At 38.5% G+C, this 20631-nt stretch overlaps 1 protein-coding gene across 4 annotated transcripts in view; it reads right to left on the bottom strand.

The window, feature by feature from the left end:
• The window catches only part of celsr2 (cadherin, EGF LAG seven-pass G-type receptor 2), an 84801-nt gene that overhangs the window by 11293 nt on the left and 52877 nt on the right, over positions 1 to 20631 (bottom strand). For all 4 annotated transcript variants that reach the window (XM_059329360.1, XM_059329361.1, XM_059329362.1 and 1 more), the window contains exons 6-23: positions 17972 to 18129; positions 17395 to 17558; positions 16432 to 16557; positions 11996 to 12165; positions 10605 to 10784; positions 10399 to 10512; positions 9268 to 9424; positions 8555 to 8696; positions 7894 to 8014; positions 5701 to 5884; positions 5489 to 5590; positions 4974 to 5068; positions 3873 to 4082; positions 3489 to 3672; positions 2413 to 2731; positions 1241 to 1408; positions 613 to 736; positions 15 to 215 (exon numbers count right to left, since the gene is read on the bottom strand). In XM_059329360.1, the coding sequence (XP_059185343.1) occupies positions 15 to 215; positions 613 to 736; positions 1241 to 1408; positions 2413 to 2731; positions 3489 to 3672; positions 3873 to 4082; positions 4974 to 5068; positions 5489 to 5590; positions 5701 to 5884; positions 7894 to 8014; positions 8555 to 8696; positions 9268 to 9424; positions 10399 to 10512; positions 10605 to 10784; positions 11996 to 12165; positions 16432 to 16557; positions 17395 to 17558; positions 17972 to 18129 (2919 nt within the window). The remainder of the gene's footprint in view (positions 1 to 14; positions 216 to 612; positions 737 to 1240; positions 1409 to 2412; positions 2732 to 3488; positions 3673 to 3872; positions 4083 to 4973; positions 5069 to 5488; positions 5591 to 5700; positions 5885 to 7893; positions 8015 to 8554; positions 8697 to 9267; positions 9425 to 10398; positions 10513 to 10604; positions 10785 to 11995; positions 12166 to 16431; positions 16558 to 17394; positions 17559 to 17971; positions 18130 to 20631) is intronic.

Raw genomic sequence — 20631 nt, 5'->3', positions numbered from 1 at the left:
ACAGAAGTGAGTACCGGGTTGTCTGCCTGGTTGATGCCCAGGATGAAGATGAGCTCAGCGAGGAAGAGAGCGACGCCTCCGTTGTTGATTATACTTGTCTTGTTGCACTGCATGGCTCTCAGACAGAGGAGGAAGATGGCGGTGAGGAAGAGGAAGCCTAGCGTCACGCCCACTGTACTCCAAGTCAGGATTTTGATCGGCAGGATCTCTCCATTCTGATGGAAACACCACGATTAAGAGAGAAAAGTTTGAGTTTGATGATAGAGTAATGACAGACAGACAGATTTTATTTATCCCATGAAATTGAAGCATTAAGTAGCAGCATGCAAACATACATACATTGAACATACACTAAATACATTAAAATTGAACTTAACCTATGAGACAGTAGCCATAATTTAACCTAAAATAAGTCCAGGGAAATTAAACATTTGCTGGAAATTAAATAATGTGCAGATAAATTAGGCATGTGCAGATGAATTTAAATATGTGCAGAGGAATAATAAACATTTGTAGAGAAATTAAACATTTGCATAAAAATTTAAATATGTCCAGAAAGTTTAATATGTTATATGACATGTGTGACAAGTCAAAGGTTTAAGTGGGACTCACCTCTCTCCTGGAGATATCCATGAGCACGGCGAAGCTGGTCATGTGATAACACTGACAGCTGATGTGGGTGTTGTTTCTGAAAACCACCTCGCAGCCCTTCGCTGACCAGCCGCCTTTACCAGCCCTGACATAAAACACAAAGAGCAGAGGATGGTGTGAGACATTAACTCTGTGTTATGTGTGTGTGTGTGTGTGTGTGTGTGTTCTTGTACTTCCTACATAGTGAGGACTGGAACACGTTTTTAACCAACAGAGTGAGGTCATTTCGGCCGGTCCTCACTTCTTTAAAGGATTTTTTTGAGATTTCAGACTTTGTTTTAAGGGTTCAGGTTACATTAGGTTTATGTTTGAAAAAAGATAATTAATTAAGTAACTAAAACTGTATTGTGTGGTTACAAAACTAACTATAACTAACTAAAATTATAGTGAAAATGTCCTTCATTTTCATCTTTGTCAACTTTTTTCATACATAATGAAGATGGATAAGACAAAGGAAATAAAGGCAAAAATTTACTATGACCTCTTTTAATCTCCCACCCAACAAATACCCCATTACAAAAAACTAAAACTAATGAAAAAGTCGTGTGTGTGTGTGTGTGTGTGTGTGTGTGTGTGTTGTTGCACTTACAGTATGGTGTGGTTCCAGAAGACACAGATGGGTTTGGAGCGCTCCTCGGTGGTGACCAGGCGGAACTGCACAGTGATGGGTTTGTCCAGCGTGTGCTGCAGCAGCTCGTCGTTGTCGTGCACCGTGATGCTGACGACCGGCGTGTTGATGACCGGACGCTTCGGCACCCTGAAATCAACGAAAAACATCACATGACTGAAGGCGTGAAGTCAGGATCAACAGATTTAATTCGGTTACTCTAGAGTCTAGGCAGTGAAAATGAAAATTATTGTAAGACTAAAAACTTAAGCTCAGCACTGCAATGTGTAAAATATAATGCAACTTTTAGCTTGTCAAGACAGTTTATTTTGGATAAAAGATATTTAATGAAAGAAACCTCCATCATCAGAATTTAATGTGACCAAAGTGGCTATGCAAAGATTTTTAAAACAATATCATTGAGACCTTGTGGAGGATTGTAAATCCTGTGCATCAAATTTAAGACGTGGCTGATTTGTTAAGAGGCACACCATAAAATCCAAACTTTGCTGCATGACGTAATACATTGGTTTTATGCTCTTACTGTTGTTGGTTTTACAATGGCTCCTGGTAGTTTAATATTAAGTTATTTCAAATATTATTTTTTACACTTTTTGACTCTTATACCAACATGCTTTATTGGTTTGTGTACTTCTATGTACTTTATTGCCAGTGTTTCTTCTTTTTTTGAAGCCCATTTTACTGCTTTTTGTGCAAAAACCTATTTATTTTCCTTGGCGTTCAGTCCCAGCTAGGCAAGAATCCTTGGCTTTCTTTTTACTTTTTTTTACCCTTTTATTTGTCTTTTTATCTCTAACTCTGTTTTGGATTGAGTTTTTATTACTATTTTATTGTTTCACTGTTTTTAGTATTTTGCTGTTTTCATTGTTTTTATTTATACCTATTTGTGTATGATTTATTCTATTTTAATAACTGTACAGCACTTTGGTCAACTGAGGTTGTTTTTAAATGTGCTCTATAAATAAACTTTGACTTGACATAACGTGCTATATAAATAAAATGTATTATTTTCATTGTTATTGTGACCCTATGTCACGGTTTCTGTATTATCAATGCAAAAAAAAAATCCTTACAAAGATGTAAATACTTGTTTTCCCGTCACTTGATGTGGCAGCATTATGAATGGTTCTTACCTCAGACTCCTCTTGTCAGGGTCGTAGTTCTCCGGCAGCAGCGCGGCCAGGCTGTGGAAGATGATCACGCTGGCAATTGCGTCCTGCTGGCTGTCCTCAGGGTGGCGTCTCTTCCTGTTGGCTGAGCGGTTCCTCAGAGAGGACTCGGGGAACACGTCCAGGTGTCGGTGGCCCTTGATGTCCACAGGTGGTTGGAAGACCGAGTCTGGCAGCGTGACGGCTGTCTCCAGGTCCGCGGGGCGAGGGCCCCGTAGGGACTGGTACCGCGGGAGTTTGGCTCCGGCAAAATTCATCTTTTTCAGACGATCCACAGAAATGACTGTGGAGACAAACACAGACAGGCAGAGAGCTCTGCTGTTAGAGATGGATGCTTTCTTTTACCAGAAAATTTAAGCCCTGAAATTTTGTCAATGAAGTCCAGAAAAAAAATATCAGCCTCAAATAATGCCAAACATAGTTTAGGCTTCTGATAATAAAATATAATGCATCTTTCAGTTTTGGACTACAACACTAATTACAGAAAACAAGATGGTATTTTGGGCTTTGTTAATTATAGAGAGCCAATTATAAAGAGCAAACATTTAATCAAAGAATGTTTCCCCGCTGTTGGAAGAGCCCGACAAAGCTTAATTTGCTGAATGGTTAATTTAATAACAAACATTATTTAATTAAATTTAATAACAAATTTTTCCTTTTTTGGATCTCTGATTCCAAGGATAATTAGTTATAATAGGATTTTCTTTGAAGTTTGATCAAATATTTTAATTACCGTAATATAAGAAACATAATAGGATAAAAAATATTCTATTTTTTAAAATTATAATTCCTATTTTTATTGTGAAAATATGCTGCCCCATTTCTGCTGCATTCATGTTGGATTTTATTTGTACTTTACTTAATTTATTTGTATAATTGTATTTGTTTAGGAGCCCAGATTTGTGCTTTAATAACTTTAATGATTTAAATAAATAAAAAAACTTTAGAATTTGAAGAATTAGAAACAGCCAATACAAATTTATGTGAATTACAAATCTCAACCTGCACTTCAATAGAAATCTGAGTGTCCGTCAGCTCACCGATGTGTGGTGTGACGAGGGTGAAGGGGCTGAGGTACGTCTTCCTCATGTTCTGTGCCAGCGTGTTTGCGTATTCCTCGTACTGTCGCAGCAGCGCCGCCGTGCCGCCCTCCGAGTGCTGGATCAGCTCCCAGTGCGTCTGCGTGTCTGGAGACAGGATGGCGCTGCCCACACGGACCAGATTCTGTCAGGAAGCAGCGAGAGTTCAGTGTGACAGGATGTCAGAGCGGAGAGTGAAATTAAGTGTGATGTTTTCCCAGCAGACACAGCGTGAACGAAGCCTGGCCTCCTGTTCCTACACCAATTATTGTTTAGTTGCATGCTGCGTTGCTGTGTTACCAGTGTGTGTGTGTGTGTGTGTGTGTGTGTGTGTGTGTTGTTCACCTCAGTGAAGTGGACGTCCTGTGTGGCTGTGAGGTTGAAGCCCTGCTGGTTGCTCTCGTGCTGCAGCAGACTCTGAGTGAGCCGATACGCCACTTTCACATCACTGCCGTAGTACCTCTCCGTGTGCAGGGTGGCGTTGGCCAACATGGCGGCTGTCTGCTGAACGTGTCCGGAGTCCAGGAGCGAGGCGTTACGGGAAAACTTCTCAGACTGGAGGACGGAGAGGAAAACACAATTTCTTTTGTGACAAACTGGTGCTTCAGTAGTAAAACATGTTTATACTGAGACTGAAATATCTAAACAAAAGTATAAAATAAAACACTGTCAGATCTTTTACATGCACAAAAATGAACTGCTTCTAATGTGTGATCATTGTTGTTGATTTTAATTGTTTGGTTTTTTTTATCTTTTTTCTTTTTTTTAACTGTTTTATCTGTAAAGCATCTTTCTGTACCCTGAAAAGTGCTGTATAAATAAAATGTTTTATTATTATTATTATTATCTTCAAAATGTACAAAAATGTAAAAAAAGAACAAAGAGAAAAATTAAATTAAATACCAAACTGAATGATAAAAAACATGAAAGGAAAAAACGTTAAAAAAGGGTGAAAATCAGATAAAATCAGGATGTGCTTTATAAAAAAATGATGACTTCAGAAGAACCTTAAAAGAAGACTGGATCCTGACTGATAGTATTTTTGAGACCTAAACTAATACCGAATTAAGAGGGGATAAAAACAAAACAAAACAGATAACCGATGTGGCGGCCAATATACTACATTTTTAAGCAGAATTTTGATTTCTATGTGTATTGTGCACCAATTTTGAACTGATATGACTCTGCAAAGACACTCAGAAGTGTCTTTGCAGTGTACTTTCTTAAACAAATAACGTATTACCAACTAACTTAGGGGAAAAAAGAATATATAAAATAATTATCAATGGTGTACCTTTAGTGCCAGTCAGTTGCAGACACTGACTCAAACAGCCCTGAACCTCTTTAAATAATCTTCTGCCTCCACACAGTTGAATGCTGAATGAGGATGTTATTGTGGGACATGCACGGTTAATTTTAAAACTGACAGAGAGAGAAGCTACACACCAGGGCTTTCAGCTTGCTGAAGGTAACAGAAGTACAGTTGAAGAGATTGGGAGGCAGCCAGCCCTTGTGCTCGTCACAGTGGCGGATCGCTGTGCCTGAGAGAGAGAGAAAGAGAGAAAGAGAGAGAAAAAGAGAGAGAAAGAGAGAGGGAGAGAGAGAGAAAGAGAGGGAGAGACAGGGAGAGAGAGAGAGGGAGAGAGAGACAGGGAGAGAGGGAGAGAGAGAGAGAGACAGAGGGGGAGAGAGAGAGAGAGGGAGGGAGAGAAGGAGAAAGAGAGAGAGAGAGAGAGGGAGAGAGAGAGAGAGACAGGGAGAGAGAGAGAGAGACAGAGGGAGAGAGAGAGAAAGGGAGGGAGAGAAGGAGAAAGAGAGAGAGAGAGAGAGAGAGAGAGAGAGAGAGAGTCATCACATGAGAGGTGAGGAACAGACTGCAGCTGAGAGAGGGCTTCAGGCAAGTTTCATATATTGCCATTATTATATGGTAATGTGACGAGCTGCCTGAACAACCATCATACCGAGCGTTCCCTTGGGACAGTGAACCGCTGCGGGGAGACCAAACTTAGTCCTGGGCCACCAGATCCCAGCCTCGATGGCCTGAGGGCAGCTGTCATAGATTACTGCGAGGAGGGAGAGGAGAGCCATGATGAGGACCAAAATGGAACATTCTTTCATATATTTGTCGCTATAATGAAGCAGGGATTATAAATTAACTTGACAGTATTCTGACCTTCGCAGCCGTTGGGAGAGACCTCGGCGAACGGGTTGTCACAGCGGTCGCACTGGCGCCCGATGACGCCCGGCTTACACTGACACTGGCCGCTCTCCCGGTCGCACGCTCTGGAGAAGGAGCCGACCGGGTAGCAGTCGCACAGCAGGCAGGTGTCGCTGTCCTCAGGGCGGTAGTGGTTGTCCTGAAAACGAGGGTTGAGGAGAGAAGGAGGAAGTTGCTGATTAACATTTTTAAATAAATTTTTCAGCAGCAGCCTCCTTCATTTTTACACATCACCACGTCCCCGACTGGGAGCTGAGACAGGCTGCAGCTGCCTGACAGCTGGATGACTGTCTCAACAATTATGTCCTCCAGCTACAATTTTCTAGTTAGTCTGTGTGTGTGTCCCAGTGCTGGTACACACACACAGACTCTGAGCAAGTGTGCTGGACAGTGACAAGATGAACTTTACTCCAAATAGTCAGTATTCCATTTTTAATTATATTTACAGTACAGGCCAAAAGTTTGGACACACACCTTCTCATTCAATGTGTTTTTCTTTATTTTCATGACTATTTACATTGTAGATTCTCACTGAAGGCATCAAAACTATGAATGAACACATATGGAATTATGTACTTAACAAAACAAGTGTGAAATAACTGAAAACATGTCTTGTATTTTAGATTCCTCAAAGTAACCACCCTTTGCTTACTAGAATATAAGACATGTTTTCAGTTATTTCACACTTTTTTGTTAAGTACATAATTCCATATGTGTTCATTAATAGTTTTGATGAATCTACAATGTCAATAGTCATGAAAATAAAGGAAACGCATTGAATGAGAAGGTGTGTCCAAACTTTTGGCCTGTACTGTATATCCTTCAGTGCTGTGGAAAAGAGTTCATACGACCACACTGATCACAAGTCAGTGTTTGTGTCACAGACTGGATTAGTTATGTTAATAAACCTAAAAGACCTTTTCGTGGCTGAGTCTGTAAAAAATACCAAAGCTTCAATCACTTTCTCTCTGAGGCTTCAGAAAGCCAATGTTCAGGAAATCTAGGAGAAGTGGAGATTGTGCATCGCCCCGAAACACCCTTCTTTTGTTTAATATTATGTAACTTTCATTTTAACTTTCAGAAAATATGGATCACAATGCCAGTTATCATAATGGTGATGACTGTGTAATGTTTTTTGAAATGTGATTCCAAATAAAGGCAAAATGTAAAAGAAAAAGAAAAAAAACATAGCTTTTGTCATTGAATTATCATCAAATTAATAATAATAAAATAAGTAACTAAATAATTGGTAAATTTAAAAAAACAAAGAAAGTAAAAGAAACTGCAGATGGTATACACAGTCGCCCAAAAAGTTGGAATAAAATATTTTTTCCCTCTTTCCATGAAATAATTGTGACAATGTGATTTATTCTTGACAGATAAAGTGAATATCTTCTCTTAACTTTATTAATCAATCTCTTCCAAAACATATCACAATGAAAAATGAAACAACAATTAAAGGAGGATTGTGTCTGAAAACAAAATTATTCCAACTTTATGGGCGACCATGTATATCTCACAACATCATAATTTATCATATTTTACAATGTTTTAAAAATATGTTAAGTTATATGTTATGTTATGTTCTGATTTTTACATTGTATTTATATAAGATTGATGTACACTGTCATTCATCACTATGGTCAGTAAAATTGTCTTTTTTTATTCTATTCTTGTTTAAGTTTAGTTTATGAACCTTATAGATTGTTTTTAACCATCCCCAGTTATTCTGTACCGTTTCTGTCTTTGCATTTCAACAGAATTTTCTATCCAGGAAACAACAACGTTGTTATCTTCAGAAGATTATTTATGTATGACATATATGAGAGAATTCACTCGGAAACAATGAGAGTTAATTTGTTGGTCATTATTCACATTTTATCCTTGAGACCAGAATTGAAAATGTATCATTTACATACATTTCTGTATGTAATTTTAGTTAATATTGATCTGTTCTGTTGTTTTCATGGTCTCTTTAAAAATCAATAGAAAGAAAACAGAAAACGTAATTTTCTCTGAGTACAACACAGTACTGTATAGTTGCTAGAAACAGAATACTGGGACAGTTATGGTGTGACGCCTACAGTATAATTTAAACATGTTTTATGGATTGAGATGACTCAGAGCTGCAGGTCGGCACACGCTCACCTTGCACCGACACTCTCCGCTCGTCTTGTTGCAGTCGGAGTCGAAGCCTTTGTCTGTCTGGCAGTTACAGGGACCGCAGGTCTTGTGACCCCACCAGCCTCTGGGACACGGCAGGTCGGTCCTGAAGACACAGAGCACATTGTCGTTATGAACACATCATCAGTTTACCTGCAGAGTACTACATTTACATTTACATTAAGTCATTTAGACGCTTTTATCCAAAGCGACTTACAGGAAGAGTAAAAGCAAACCATCAAGGTATACTGCAATAAGAGCTATTAGTGCATCAATAAGTGCTAGTGACAATTCTTTAAGGAGTAGAATTATCGTGTGGTCTAGGAGAGAAGATGCTCTCTGAAGAGCTGGGTCTTCAGGAGTTTTTTAAAGGTAGAGAGGGACGCCCCTGCTCTGGTTGGAACTGGTAGTGTGTTCCACCAGCGGGGAACAAGAAGTGCAAAGAGTCTGGATTGCCTTGGACCAACGGGGGGCAGAGCCAGGCGCCGTTCATTGGAAGAGCGCAACGGTCGTGATAGCATATGTCTGAATCAGGGCGTTCAGGTAGGTGGGTGCAGAACCGGAGACAACTTTGTAGGCCAGCATTAGAGATTTGACTAAAACACACAACAAAACAACAACACACAGTTGAAACATAAAAACGTACTTTTTCTCGCAGTAATGGCCGAAGTAGCTGCTGGGACAGTCGCAGGTGTAACCGCGAGAGGAGCTCTGCTTCCTGCTGCATGTCGACTCGTGCTCGCAGGGGTTTAAAGAGCAGACGTCAGTACAGTTGGCACCGTAGTAGCCTGTAAAAGAAAGGAAAATATGTCGCTGTGCTCTTAAATTGTATTGTCAGTAACCTGTGGTAAGCGGGGAGAGAGGATTATTTTGTGTATTTATTTTTATTGTTTTCATAACAGAAAAATATATACAAACTATATATACAAATTAGAGATAATTGGTGGAGCTACACAGAACAATACATGTTTTGTTTTTTTGACAGAGTTTTTGATCCTCTTTAGTAGATATGATGAACCTGATTTTCTCTACGTGTAATACATTTCCCAGCTCTCTCAACCACATTTTCAAATGTAGGAGCCCTTTCAGATTTCCAAGACTGCAGAATTAACTTTCTGGCTAACAGTGTTGAAAGGGAGATATCCTTAGCTTCATAACTACTTTTTACACTATCTGGATTAGCCACTCCTAACACCATGGTGAACGGGTCTGGGTTACATGGATGATTAACGGCCTTAAAGAGGATTATTTTGAATTTGTTCTGATATGTTTAATGGAATAATCAGCAATTTAACTGAGCAATCAGAGACATAATTTGATGAGGACTGAAAGGTTTTAAAGTCTTTTTGTCTGACTGACCGGCGAGGCAGGTGCAGGAGTAGCTGTCCCAGTCGTCGCTGCAGTAGCTGCTGACAGGACAGGGGCTGGAGCTGCAGGGGTCGGGCACGCTGCAGCCCGGCTCCACGTTCACCTTCCTCGCCTGAGACAGACTCAGAGCCCCGCCTACACGCAGACCCTGCAGGCAGACAAACAAACTCACTCACACATCCATGGAAACACAACATGATGATGCATACACGTTCAAAATAAGTGAAAGGTGAAAATGATGTCATGGTGCAAATTGCAATTCGGAGAAACGCTGCTGGAACGTGCTGGAAACATAAAGGTTGCTGTTTTTAGGCGTGTTAGAAAAACATTTTGAGTTCTATAGTATAAATAGACATCTAGCTGCACTCCATCATTAGCTCAAGTTGTTGAAACCTTTTTCAAAAACTGGTTGGTGAGAGGGATTTTTATTTCAGAAAGTAAAAAGAGTTATATGAGTTGTTGTTCTCTTATTGATAATTATGCTGAAGCCAAATTCCCTAACAATATTACAATGGAGAGAGAGGGTGAAAAATGTCTATACCATGGAAAAAATCACTGATTACAGCTGAAAATGGGCAGGTTTGCTGATAGATGGGCACCATTAACATGAACAATGCCAGAACTATAGCCATCTCTTTATTTATTTATTTATTTATTTGTTTATTTTGAATCAAGAATAATTGTTAATGCCCCTATCTCTTGTTATCTATTGTATGTATTGGTGTCTGAATGTGTTGAATAAAAAGTGAGTTAAAAAAGATTGTTGTGTGTTTGTATTTTTTTTTATATATACATATATATGTGATCTCTGAAATGGAAAAAATAATTCAAATTCAAATCTGGTTGAAGAAAAAGATAAATATAATAATCATATATAATGTGTTTTTTAAAAAGTATTTATCTATTGTTTACATTTATTTTTTAGGTGTTTTTCAGCTAAATTATAAATAAAGTTTATGAAATTCCACTTTTTTTAAGTGAGTACTCATGTTAAATCTCAATGTTGACCAAATAATCATGACAATGATTATTTGGCAATTATGATGCAACCCTGCTTTGGATATCTGCTTTTAGACCTGATAACTAAAGCTGATGTGCGTGGGCTCTACAGGAGAGACCGACCTGTATGCAGCCACGGAAGCCATGCTGGATTTTCCCATCAGGCCTTGCCAAACCTCCAACGCTCACAGTCTTCAGCTTGGAGTCTCGCAGCTTCCCATCCACCTCCATACTGGCCTGAGGAGGAGCATGACACAGACTTTATGGCTGAAAAACTACAAGAACTTTCATTAATGGCGGTTTACAGCAACAAGGATAGTTCAGCTCACCAGGTAGAGCCCTCGATCCACAGACAGCACGGCTTTGTGGAGGCTATCTGCTCCCCCCAGACTGCTGATATCCAGCTGCAAATGATGCCAGTCTCCATCATTCACCAGCACCTCCTCCACACGGGAGAGAGTGGAGTCTTCCCCCCTGTGCAGCCCCATCAACACGCTCCCCCCGCGCAGCTACAAAGGCACAGAGAGATGGAGGAAACAGCAGGAGGGAGATTGAATCGATGTTCAATAACAGAGAAGAAAAAAAGACCACCAGGAATCAACACTGCGTCACATGATGAACAGAGACAGAGAGCGCTGACTGACTTTCAAACTTTGTTTTGCTTCACATCACAGGTGTGCAGGGATGGAAATAGATTGTTGGACAGTTATGCAACATCAAAGTAGCGTCGGTCTAGACGAGCTTGAAAAGTAGCCGACCGCAGATGCTACAATGGTCGTCTGATCATTCGTCTCAGTGTCCTCTGATAGTCAGTGACGTGCTGCGACTCAGATGGCCAACAGGTGGAGCCTCACTCCTAAAATGTTTCATCTTTTAAAAACTTCAAGTGAGGTGCGTCCTAATGTTCTCAGGAGACCTCACACCCACAATGAAACATGTTCCCTCTCAGGTACAGAGAGGCAGAACTCAGGTTATTGCTCTTTGCTCCTCATTAAGTGACTGTGGAAAAGAAGTAACCAAGAAATCACTACAAAAAAAACATTCTGCCGCCCTGTTTCATGGTTAGTCCACACAAAGTTGCAGCATTAAACAGATAACTTTTACAGTATCACCTAGAAACAAAACATTATGGTGTGGAACAAAAGGGAGGATAAACTTCAACAATATATTGTAATAATCACCAATTTTTGACCTCCAACAATTATCTGCTTTTTAGAGGTGTCACACTGACAGTAGTCCATATTATTGTGAAAATATCAACCTTTATTTGGGGCTGCCCTTGATTTAAAGACATTATTTGGTCCGACCAACACACTGATTAGTTGATGTAATCGGCTGATCTGTAAAACAGAGTTTCTCCACAATGTGTCATGCAAAAAGCAGCACTTTAAATCTTGTGTTCACAAGAGATGTGCTCATACGTTTCTCCGTCATTTAGCATGAAAAAAGCATTAACAAAGGACATGTTGACTAAAGAAATCTTGGTCCAATAAGACCAAAACTACCAATTAGTCGACTTATTAAGAAGAGTGGGCAGCCCTTCCTATTATTACCTCATAACTATCAGGTTATTACCCCAATAATGTCCCCATATTATCATTATCTAATCAATTTTGCACAGATACAACCATTTTATAGTTATCAATATATTACAGTATTGTCATTTAATAGTTAATGTATTTCCCTTTTATAACGTCATTACATAAATGTCCCTTGTCACCTGCAGTGTGAGGTTGTGCTGCTGGCCGGAGGAGATGTGCAGCAGCGTGGCGCTCGCCTGGCGGGTGCGGAACATGAGCTCCACGTGCCACGGGACAGACGCCGCCGTCGCCGCCATGTTGTTCCACTGCAACAGACTGTTACCCAGGAAACGCTGTGGGCTCGCCATAACTGGAGTGAAAAGATGATGAAAAAGAAGATAAAATGTAGGAGAGGGAAAGAGAAAAGTTGGAAGGTAAATTAAGAGTTTTTAACAGTAGGCGACATGAGACAGTTTGTTCTCTGATCACGTCCAAGTTATGACAGCTTAAAAACTCTGAGTTAATCAGTAAAAGAAGACATTTTACTGCAGTTATCTGTCAGTTTTCTGTGGATGACTGAAATCTAACCAGGTGTCTTCAGAAAGCTCTTAGTCTCACACCTGTACTGGCATTCAGAGGAATAAAATATATGGAGATTGAGGAGATTTTGGGCTATTTTGCTTCCATAACATGTTTTATTTCAGACTGTTGAAAATAAAACATACATATCTACTTATTTAGGTGTTTATTTGACTACACTTTGTCTATTCACATCTGTAGATTCCTCATACATTCACCAAAGTTAGAATCAGATAATGCCTCCTTTATATATTTAAACAAATCAGAAAGCTTGAACAATTTCAACAAAATGAAATAAGAATTTTTAACCTTGCTCGAATGGAGGTAACGTCAAACTGAAGACAGTAACCTGACACCAGGCAATAAGCTCCAGTCAAACACACTGAGAGTGAATAATCCAGCAGTTTGAAACTGAAAATATCTGCATATTCATATATTCTGAATATTTAACTGAGGCAGAAGGAGTGGATGCAATATTTAGATTTTTTAACGAGGGAATTTAACTTTTCGTGGCAAAAACACATCAGATATAAATCATCGTTCAAAGCAAAGTATTTGTGTGCTAAAATGAGTCTGGAGGGGATCTTTAATAACTACACATCACTACTGTAAATGTTTTAGTGTAGCAGTGAAATTTTAATTTGAAATCATTTTAAATGCAGTTTAATTGTGCAGCTCGTGGCTCCGGAGACGATGTGGTGTTTGTGCACTCATGCATCGATTTCGAGAAGCTTTCAGCTCTTTCACATGAACACAAAGTGACGGGAGAGGACACTGAGGCTGTTTCCCTCTCATTAAGTTGTCTCGGTACAAAGTGAAGAGAAGCACCTGATCGAAATGATCGATTAGTGAAGGCAAATAAACCTGATGTACCCCGGCTGTCAGCTGCTGAGAGGAGCGAGACACAGAGAAACTGAAGGGCAGTTTCACAAAAACTTTCCCTTTCCCACGAAAAGTGAAACGTTTAAAAAAAAGTTGGAAATGAGCTGATTAACCCTGATTGAGTTTAACTGCACAGAGTTACCTGCAGCCAGAAGATGCCAACAGATCAATATTCATGGAAGAACAATTTTTACATACAAATAATATGATGGGCTAATACTAATGCTTAGTAATAATGGATTATAATAATAATAATAATAATAATCATAATAATTAAATGAATAAATAAATGAAAGTGGCAGATTGATTTTTTAGTGGCTCAGCAATCACTCAAGTTTTATTTTTTATTAGGATTTTGGCTTCCAATGATTATGAAACTAGATAACTATGAAAAATTATGAAAAAATGACATTATTGTGCTGCCTTCCATTTCAAAATTATAATGATACACATTTATCTTGTATGTATTTTTTATTTATGCATCTCATTATCCTTTCATTATTTTTTTTATTATTTGCTTTCTAGTTGAAGTTCAAGACAATCTATTGCTAAAAAAGACACTTTTTTAAGTTTAATGAATGCATCATGTTCCAAAGTCAATGAATAAATCATGATCTCAATAATGACCAAAATAATAATAATAATTATTATTATTTATGCCATAATTGATGCAAAAGAAAAGCAGCAAATCTTCATATTTGAGAAGCTTTCCACTGATTTTTTTGTGTAGCATTTCTGCTTTTGAGTAGTAAAACGGTTGCTTGTTAATTTTCTGTTGACCCACTAATCAATTATTATTTCAGCTCTGCACCTTTCCTACTCGCATAAATACATAAACAAGTGCGTTTTTAAAAGGCACCTCTAATGGAGCTGATGATTGCTCAGGACTGTTGTTGATTATAATATATTCAAGTTATCAAAGCTCATTAAGACACGTTTGGAGATCAGGAACATGTGATCACGCTGCAGTTTGTCCCACTTCTTCACATTAGAAACTGTGCCAGCGATTATTCCTTCTCCACAACATGAAGAGCCTTGTTTATTATAAATCAAAGTTGTGAACGCCAGAACAGTGAGGTGTTTGTGTTGTTTGTTATTTGTCATTATGCTCAGTGTTTATCATGGACTCATTCTGCTTCTCTGTGTATTATAGTATAGTATTATAGTATTTTATAGTATTTTTATGGTATTTACTTAGTATAATACATAATAAATAAATAAATGCACACATGAGAAAATGTTAAAATTAAATGGAAATAAATTAAATTCTGTATCTACATATTTCTCTGTGTTTTTATTGTTATTGTATTTTCATTACTTTTATTCTTAATGTCTTTGCTTTTAACTATAAGCTGCCAGGAGACTGCAGTTGAAAATTAGCCTAATTGGCTGAGCAAGAAATATTATTAATATGCACTGTCCCTGTCAAATAAAGTAATAACCTAAACTAAACTAAACACTGCCTAAACATCCCTATCTTTTCCTCAGATGCACACATTATTTAAATATCCATCTCTACTTGCATAACAACTTCTAATCCTCACGTTTTACATCTGATCTACGTGACGAAATTCTACTTCCTGCTAAATACAAGAGGTGTGTTGTTTTGTCGTGTTCACGGCTCACTCCTCTTCCTCCGTCTATTCTCAGATTGCTGTTAACCATAAATCAGCACAGAGAACAGCTGCAGTGGATCAGGTGGAACAAAAAACAGACACTGGAGAACACCGGGATAGAAACTTAAGCGACACGTCTTTAAAAGACAAAAAAGCAATTTGTCTTAAAACAGTTTAACATCATTTAAACCTGAGAAGATTCAACCACAAGCAGCTTGATCCTCACAACAGATACCGATTCTGTCATAAATCAGGATTTTAGACTACTAAAGTGTAATCAACAGAGTTTTTATGACTGTGTGTGATCACTCATTGCACTAACACCAATAACTGCAATGCATCAATGTTATAATAGTTTTAAATTGTGGCTTCTATTTTATTTGGTAACACTTCACAATAACCAACGAAGTTTATAGATGGTTTATAAAGCAATTATTAACCATTTACAAAGTGCTATCCATATTTAATTGTTAAATGTTTTAAACCAATTTCTTAAAGGTGTATGAATCATTTTAAAATAATTTACATACTTAATATGGTGTTAAAAATGTTATAATGAGTGCAACTAAAACTATTAATAAACTATTCATTATAATTGAATTGTTTGTTAATGGTAAATAACTATAAACTTAAATTAATATACCATCTATTTACCACTTATAAATGATTTAGTTAGTTAAACATTAATAGATGATGTATTTACCATTCTAAATGGCCTATATACGGTTTATAAATGATGATTAAACATTAATAAACTATCTGTTTACCATTTATAAATTATGGTTATTGTAAAGTGTTACCTTTTATTTTAGTTAAGAATTTTCATTTTAGTTTAGTCTTAGTTAGGTTTTTTTTTTGCGAGGTTTAGTTAGGTTTCAGCTTTATAGACTGGTTTAGTTTTTATATAATTACTTTTTACAGTAGTTTAAAGTAGTATAATGGCTTAGTTAACTACATAAATATAAAAAATATACAGTTTGAGAACTGTACAGGAATGGCCATAATGGTTAATGTTTAATCTTTGCGTTATTTAAGTGTCGTTGTGAGGAAATTCCAGCATCAAGCCGCTTCCTGGAAGGACGGGTTTGTTCAGTTTTTGTAGTTTAGTTTTTTTTTTTATAGTGATATATTATAGCTAAAAAAAACTACAATTGAAATCAATTAATGTTAATTTTTATTTTAGTTGTATTGTTTTTGGAACTGGGGAATATTGAGTTAGTTTAGCTTAGTTTTTCTTAAAGGTTATCTCTTTATTATTGTTTATTTTAGTCCATTAACAATATTTTTCACAGCCTATTTTCATTGTAGTTTCAGTTTTGGTTTTCAGTAATAACCCTGCATTGCACACAGTTGCACCTGTTATACGTTTATTGCAAATGCAGCCGATTCTGCATCTGCGAGTCTCTGCTACTGTTTCCACTCTGCTTTTATTTTGACAGGAGGGTTGACAGCTTCCTACCAGATGATGAGTCAGGTCACAGAGAGGGAGGGGAGCCTCGGGTCAGAACTGCAGACAAACACGTGTCGGCGTCTCATCTACACTTCCCTACTTCACTCACCTCTTTCACAGTTCTGTCCTCCGAATCCGAGCGGGCAATCACAACTGAAGGAGCCCCACAGGTTCACGCAGGTCCCTCCGTTCAGACACGGGTTGTTGTTGCAGAAGTGTCTTTTGGCGGAGCATCCTAGGAGGGCGAGAAAACAAAAAGGCTGATTTCTCTTTTCGATCCGTCCACACTCATTATTTCATCAAAGTGGCAAAGAGTCTGAGGGTATTAAACTATTCATAGGAGGTACAACGATCATTTCCCACCGACTCTACTTCCCCACTGTGCTCATTATACTCATTGTTATCACCGTTCCTCTTCTGTCTCACAATTAAGTGTTGTAGACCGCAAAACAACTGCAGGGTTAAGACATGAAGTACAGGATAATCTCTGATTAGAGCTGGGGAACAAACCTAGATCCTTTTAGGCACTGACCGAACTGAGGCCAGGCTATTGAATATAGAAAAATACCTTGTATGAATAACATTTAATATCAAATTTTGATACCAGAGGGGCAGATCTTATTAGTGTGAATGAGCCTGTAAACAAGAAGCATGTATGTATTAAGATCTAACAATGATAGTGATTGGCTGTCAAAGTGTAGTGGAGTAGAAGTATAAAACTACATAAAATGGAAATACTCAAGTAAAGTACAAGTACCTCAAAAGTGTACTTTAGTACAGTACTTGAGTAAATGTACTTAGTTACATTCCACCACTGGCTGTGACATTATACATCATAGAGGAATGCAGAAAAAATACTACAGTAACACACAGATACAGACAAAGCTCACGTGTGTGTTGTTGTATTTTGACTAGAGTGTGAGTCGCAAAAGTGTAAAGGAGCTAAAAAAATAAAAATAAACATTTGTGCAATGATTTTACTGCTGTAAAAAAATTGTTCTCATGTCAAGGTATTGGTACTAGTAAATGTTCTGAATGATCCCCAGCCCTATCTCTGCAGTTCAAAACGTACCTGGCAGAGTGCCGTTGTTGGCGATGAAGCTGGCCATGTCTATGTGCTGGTTGTCGATACGAAGGTTTTTCATGCAGCCCACAAACTGACGGTTGCGAACAGGAAAGTCCTCGGGGAGTTTGGGGACCCCTCCGAGGAGCAGCGGGCCCGTCAGGTCCAGTGATCTGAAAAAACAACAACACAGAATGCATGAGCATTTAGTTTTGCTTTGCCTTTACATCATCGTCTCTAATGGGGAGGGGAACACATGAAAAATTAATCACAGAGAGAGTTGTGTTATTTTCCCCCTGGAGATAAAAACAGAAAAAAAAAGGATAAACATCCCAATAAAGGAAAGAAAGCGAAGCTTAGCCAACACCCTGGAGATATGGAGCTTCATTTCAAAACAAGTTTACTCTCTTTCTCTTAATGAGCAAAGAAAGCAATCAATTAAATTACTGAAGTCAATACAGAAGAAATGAGGGAGGATGTGAGGCTAAGGGAAAAAGGTTATTTATAAATTCCTGCTGCAAAAATGTGATTTTACATTGTGATGAAAGAACTGATGTTTCTGCTGATGCAAATTATGTGGACTCACTTCTTGGATCCTGATTGGCTGCCCTGAGCAGAGCAGGTGTAGTTTCCGATCACGTGACCGAACCGGAGGGCAACGGAGGCGTCGCAGTTGTCCACCGTCACTACTACGACCTTCTGGTCAGAGGGGCCCTGCGGCAGGCCGGCCTGGTTTAAGATCGGCTGTGGAGCGAGACACAAACTCATGAATATCAAGATAAATTATGAAGCGCCTTCCTTATGTTTCTGGGGAGGCTCTCGGTCAAAACAATGAGGATTAAGAATGCATAGCGTGGTGTTGCCTCGCCGTGTTGTGCACACTGAAGTCTTTGTGCACACTTGAGGAGGGTTTTTTTTCTTCCATCCGACTAAGAATTTAATAATCAATCTGTTTTTAGAGAGAATTTCTCAGGATATTGTAGGTTTATTTTAAGAAATTGACATCAGTATGCACAGGAGAAACTATAAGAAATAGGTTTGTTTAGATGGACAAAAGAGAAAAGTTATTGTTGTCCTATAGTATCAAATTCATACGAGAACTCACAGAATATTTGTCAGCGTAAAAATAAGAATACAAAAGCAACTATTTTTAACACACTGAAGTATTTTGGTCACCCAGCATTTAAAAATAGGACTCAGAAATAGGTTGTTCCAAAAATATATTGTTATTCTGCAGCATTCAATGAGGGAATTAATCCATAAAGCAGCATAAACTTGTGGGGAGTCTCGGCCAGTGCTAAGCTGTGTGAAGCTTTATGAGCCAGATTAACAACTGGAGTTTTGAAACTGGAAAAAACAACAAAAAAAACAAGCAAATAAACGCTCTTTTTGCATCGCACTTGGTTCAATCCTTGTTCAGCTACAGCTCACTGTTGTTGATCATTTCAATAATTCATATCATAACAGCTAGAGCTAAAAAGCAGCGGCTGGCAGGCACACACATGCACACGCACACGCGCACACACACACACACACACACACACACACACACACACACACAGATGAGCCTGCTCTCTGCAGGACATCATCCCTGTCGACAAAAGCTCTTCTTCATTGTCTAAGAAATCAATAGGGGCAGTAACAAAAGGAGGAGGGGTCTGCGGGGGAGAGAATGATGATCCTGTCAATAAAAGGTCACAACCTCTTTTCAAACCGGACCGTCCCTGTGAGGTCATGTAGAGCTCACGTTAACCCTAAGTGTAGGTTCAAGCTGGTGTCGCGAGCCGAGAGTGGAGCAGTGAGCGCTCGCCGGGCGGCCTGCAGGCGAGGACGGCCGCTGAGCTGTCAGCTGGTCAGACAGGATTTAGCAGGAATTAGCTGCAGAGATGATATGAGGAGTTGGCTCTGAAAACACACATGAAGTCTCTGTCTGTTTGGTTCTACACGAGGTTTAACTAAAATAGATCCCCGCCACTGTCTGCATGAATTATAGCTTCCCTGATAGCTCGTCTTTGCCGTCTGATCCCTTAATTTAAAAGCTCATTAAAAACAACAGCCAGCCAGAGATACGCTGCAGATTTCGCTGACTGCTGAAAGATCTTTAGCGGCTCCATCAGAGGAAACGATGAAGACAAAACAGACTTCATCGAGCAATACAGTAATGACAAATATAATTTTAGCCCAAGGCACTGCTGCAATTAAATTTCTCTCACATGATTTTCCCACCGAGTAGATTAGATTAACTCTAATAATAATATGACTCTGTGACTGAGAGGCTGCAGTCGGTTACATTCCTGCACTCTCTTTGTGTCTTGTGATCACAGTGTGATGAGCGACTAATCATAAACCTAAACCTTTTCATTAAAACTAATTATTCCTGGTGAAATAGAAATGTCTGTTCATTGTGCTTTACTGGCATCTATTCTGAAATATGTGTGTCAAATATAAGGATAGGATAGGAGTAAAACTTCATCGTCCAGCAGAGCACAAAAAACTATTCATCCATAGAAAAAATATGGTAAAAAACACCATCAAAGTCAAAAAGCCTAACACATTCTGCAGCTAAATGCTCACAAAGATGTTATTGTGTTATCATGGTTTCACAACATTTTATTTATAGATTATATTTCACATTTGTTTGCTTGTTGTTTTATCATATTGTCTGTGTAAAAGCTGCCCCTTGTCGAGTTAATAGAGTTGTTTGAGTTTGAATTGAATTTGAAAGACAATGCTAACATGCTAGCAGGTATAATGATTAACCACTTTAGTTTAGTGTGTTAGCATGCTAACATTTGCTAATCAGCACTAAACACAAAGTACAGTTGAGGCTGAAAATCAAGTAGGAAACTTGAAAGATAAAAAGCTGGAATGCAAAACTTTTATAACAGAAACATTGTATCTGTTAATCTGGTACACTCAGAGAAATACAGAGAGCTTTTCCTAGCAGCTACAGGCTTAATTAGCATTGTGTGAACTCTTTTGGCCAGGGTTTGAATGTAATGGATGGTCATATATATGTAAAAGTCCTGCACTCCAGCTTTAAACAAAGCTATGACAATTTGTCCTGAGAGGAACATGAATGTGTGCTCAAAAGTCATAAAAATTGTTGTTGAGACATTTCACACAAAATTGACCCTCATGTGGAGCTAAAATGAAACTCAGAGATCTCCAAAGTCAGTAGGATTCAACATTTGAGAAACAGGAATGTCTGCGGCAAATTTTGTGCCAATACATGAAATAGAGATT

This window comes from Centropristis striata, chromosome 3, assembly GCF_030273125.1.
Source record: "Centropristis striata isolate RG_2023a ecotype Rhode Island chromosome 3, C.striata_1.0, whole genome shotgun sequence".
NCBI classification, from domain to species: domain Eukaryota; kingdom Metazoa; phylum Chordata; class Actinopteri; order Perciformes; family Serranidae; genus Centropristis; species Centropristis striata.
This window is presented reverse-complemented; position numbering and strand designations above follow the sequence as displayed.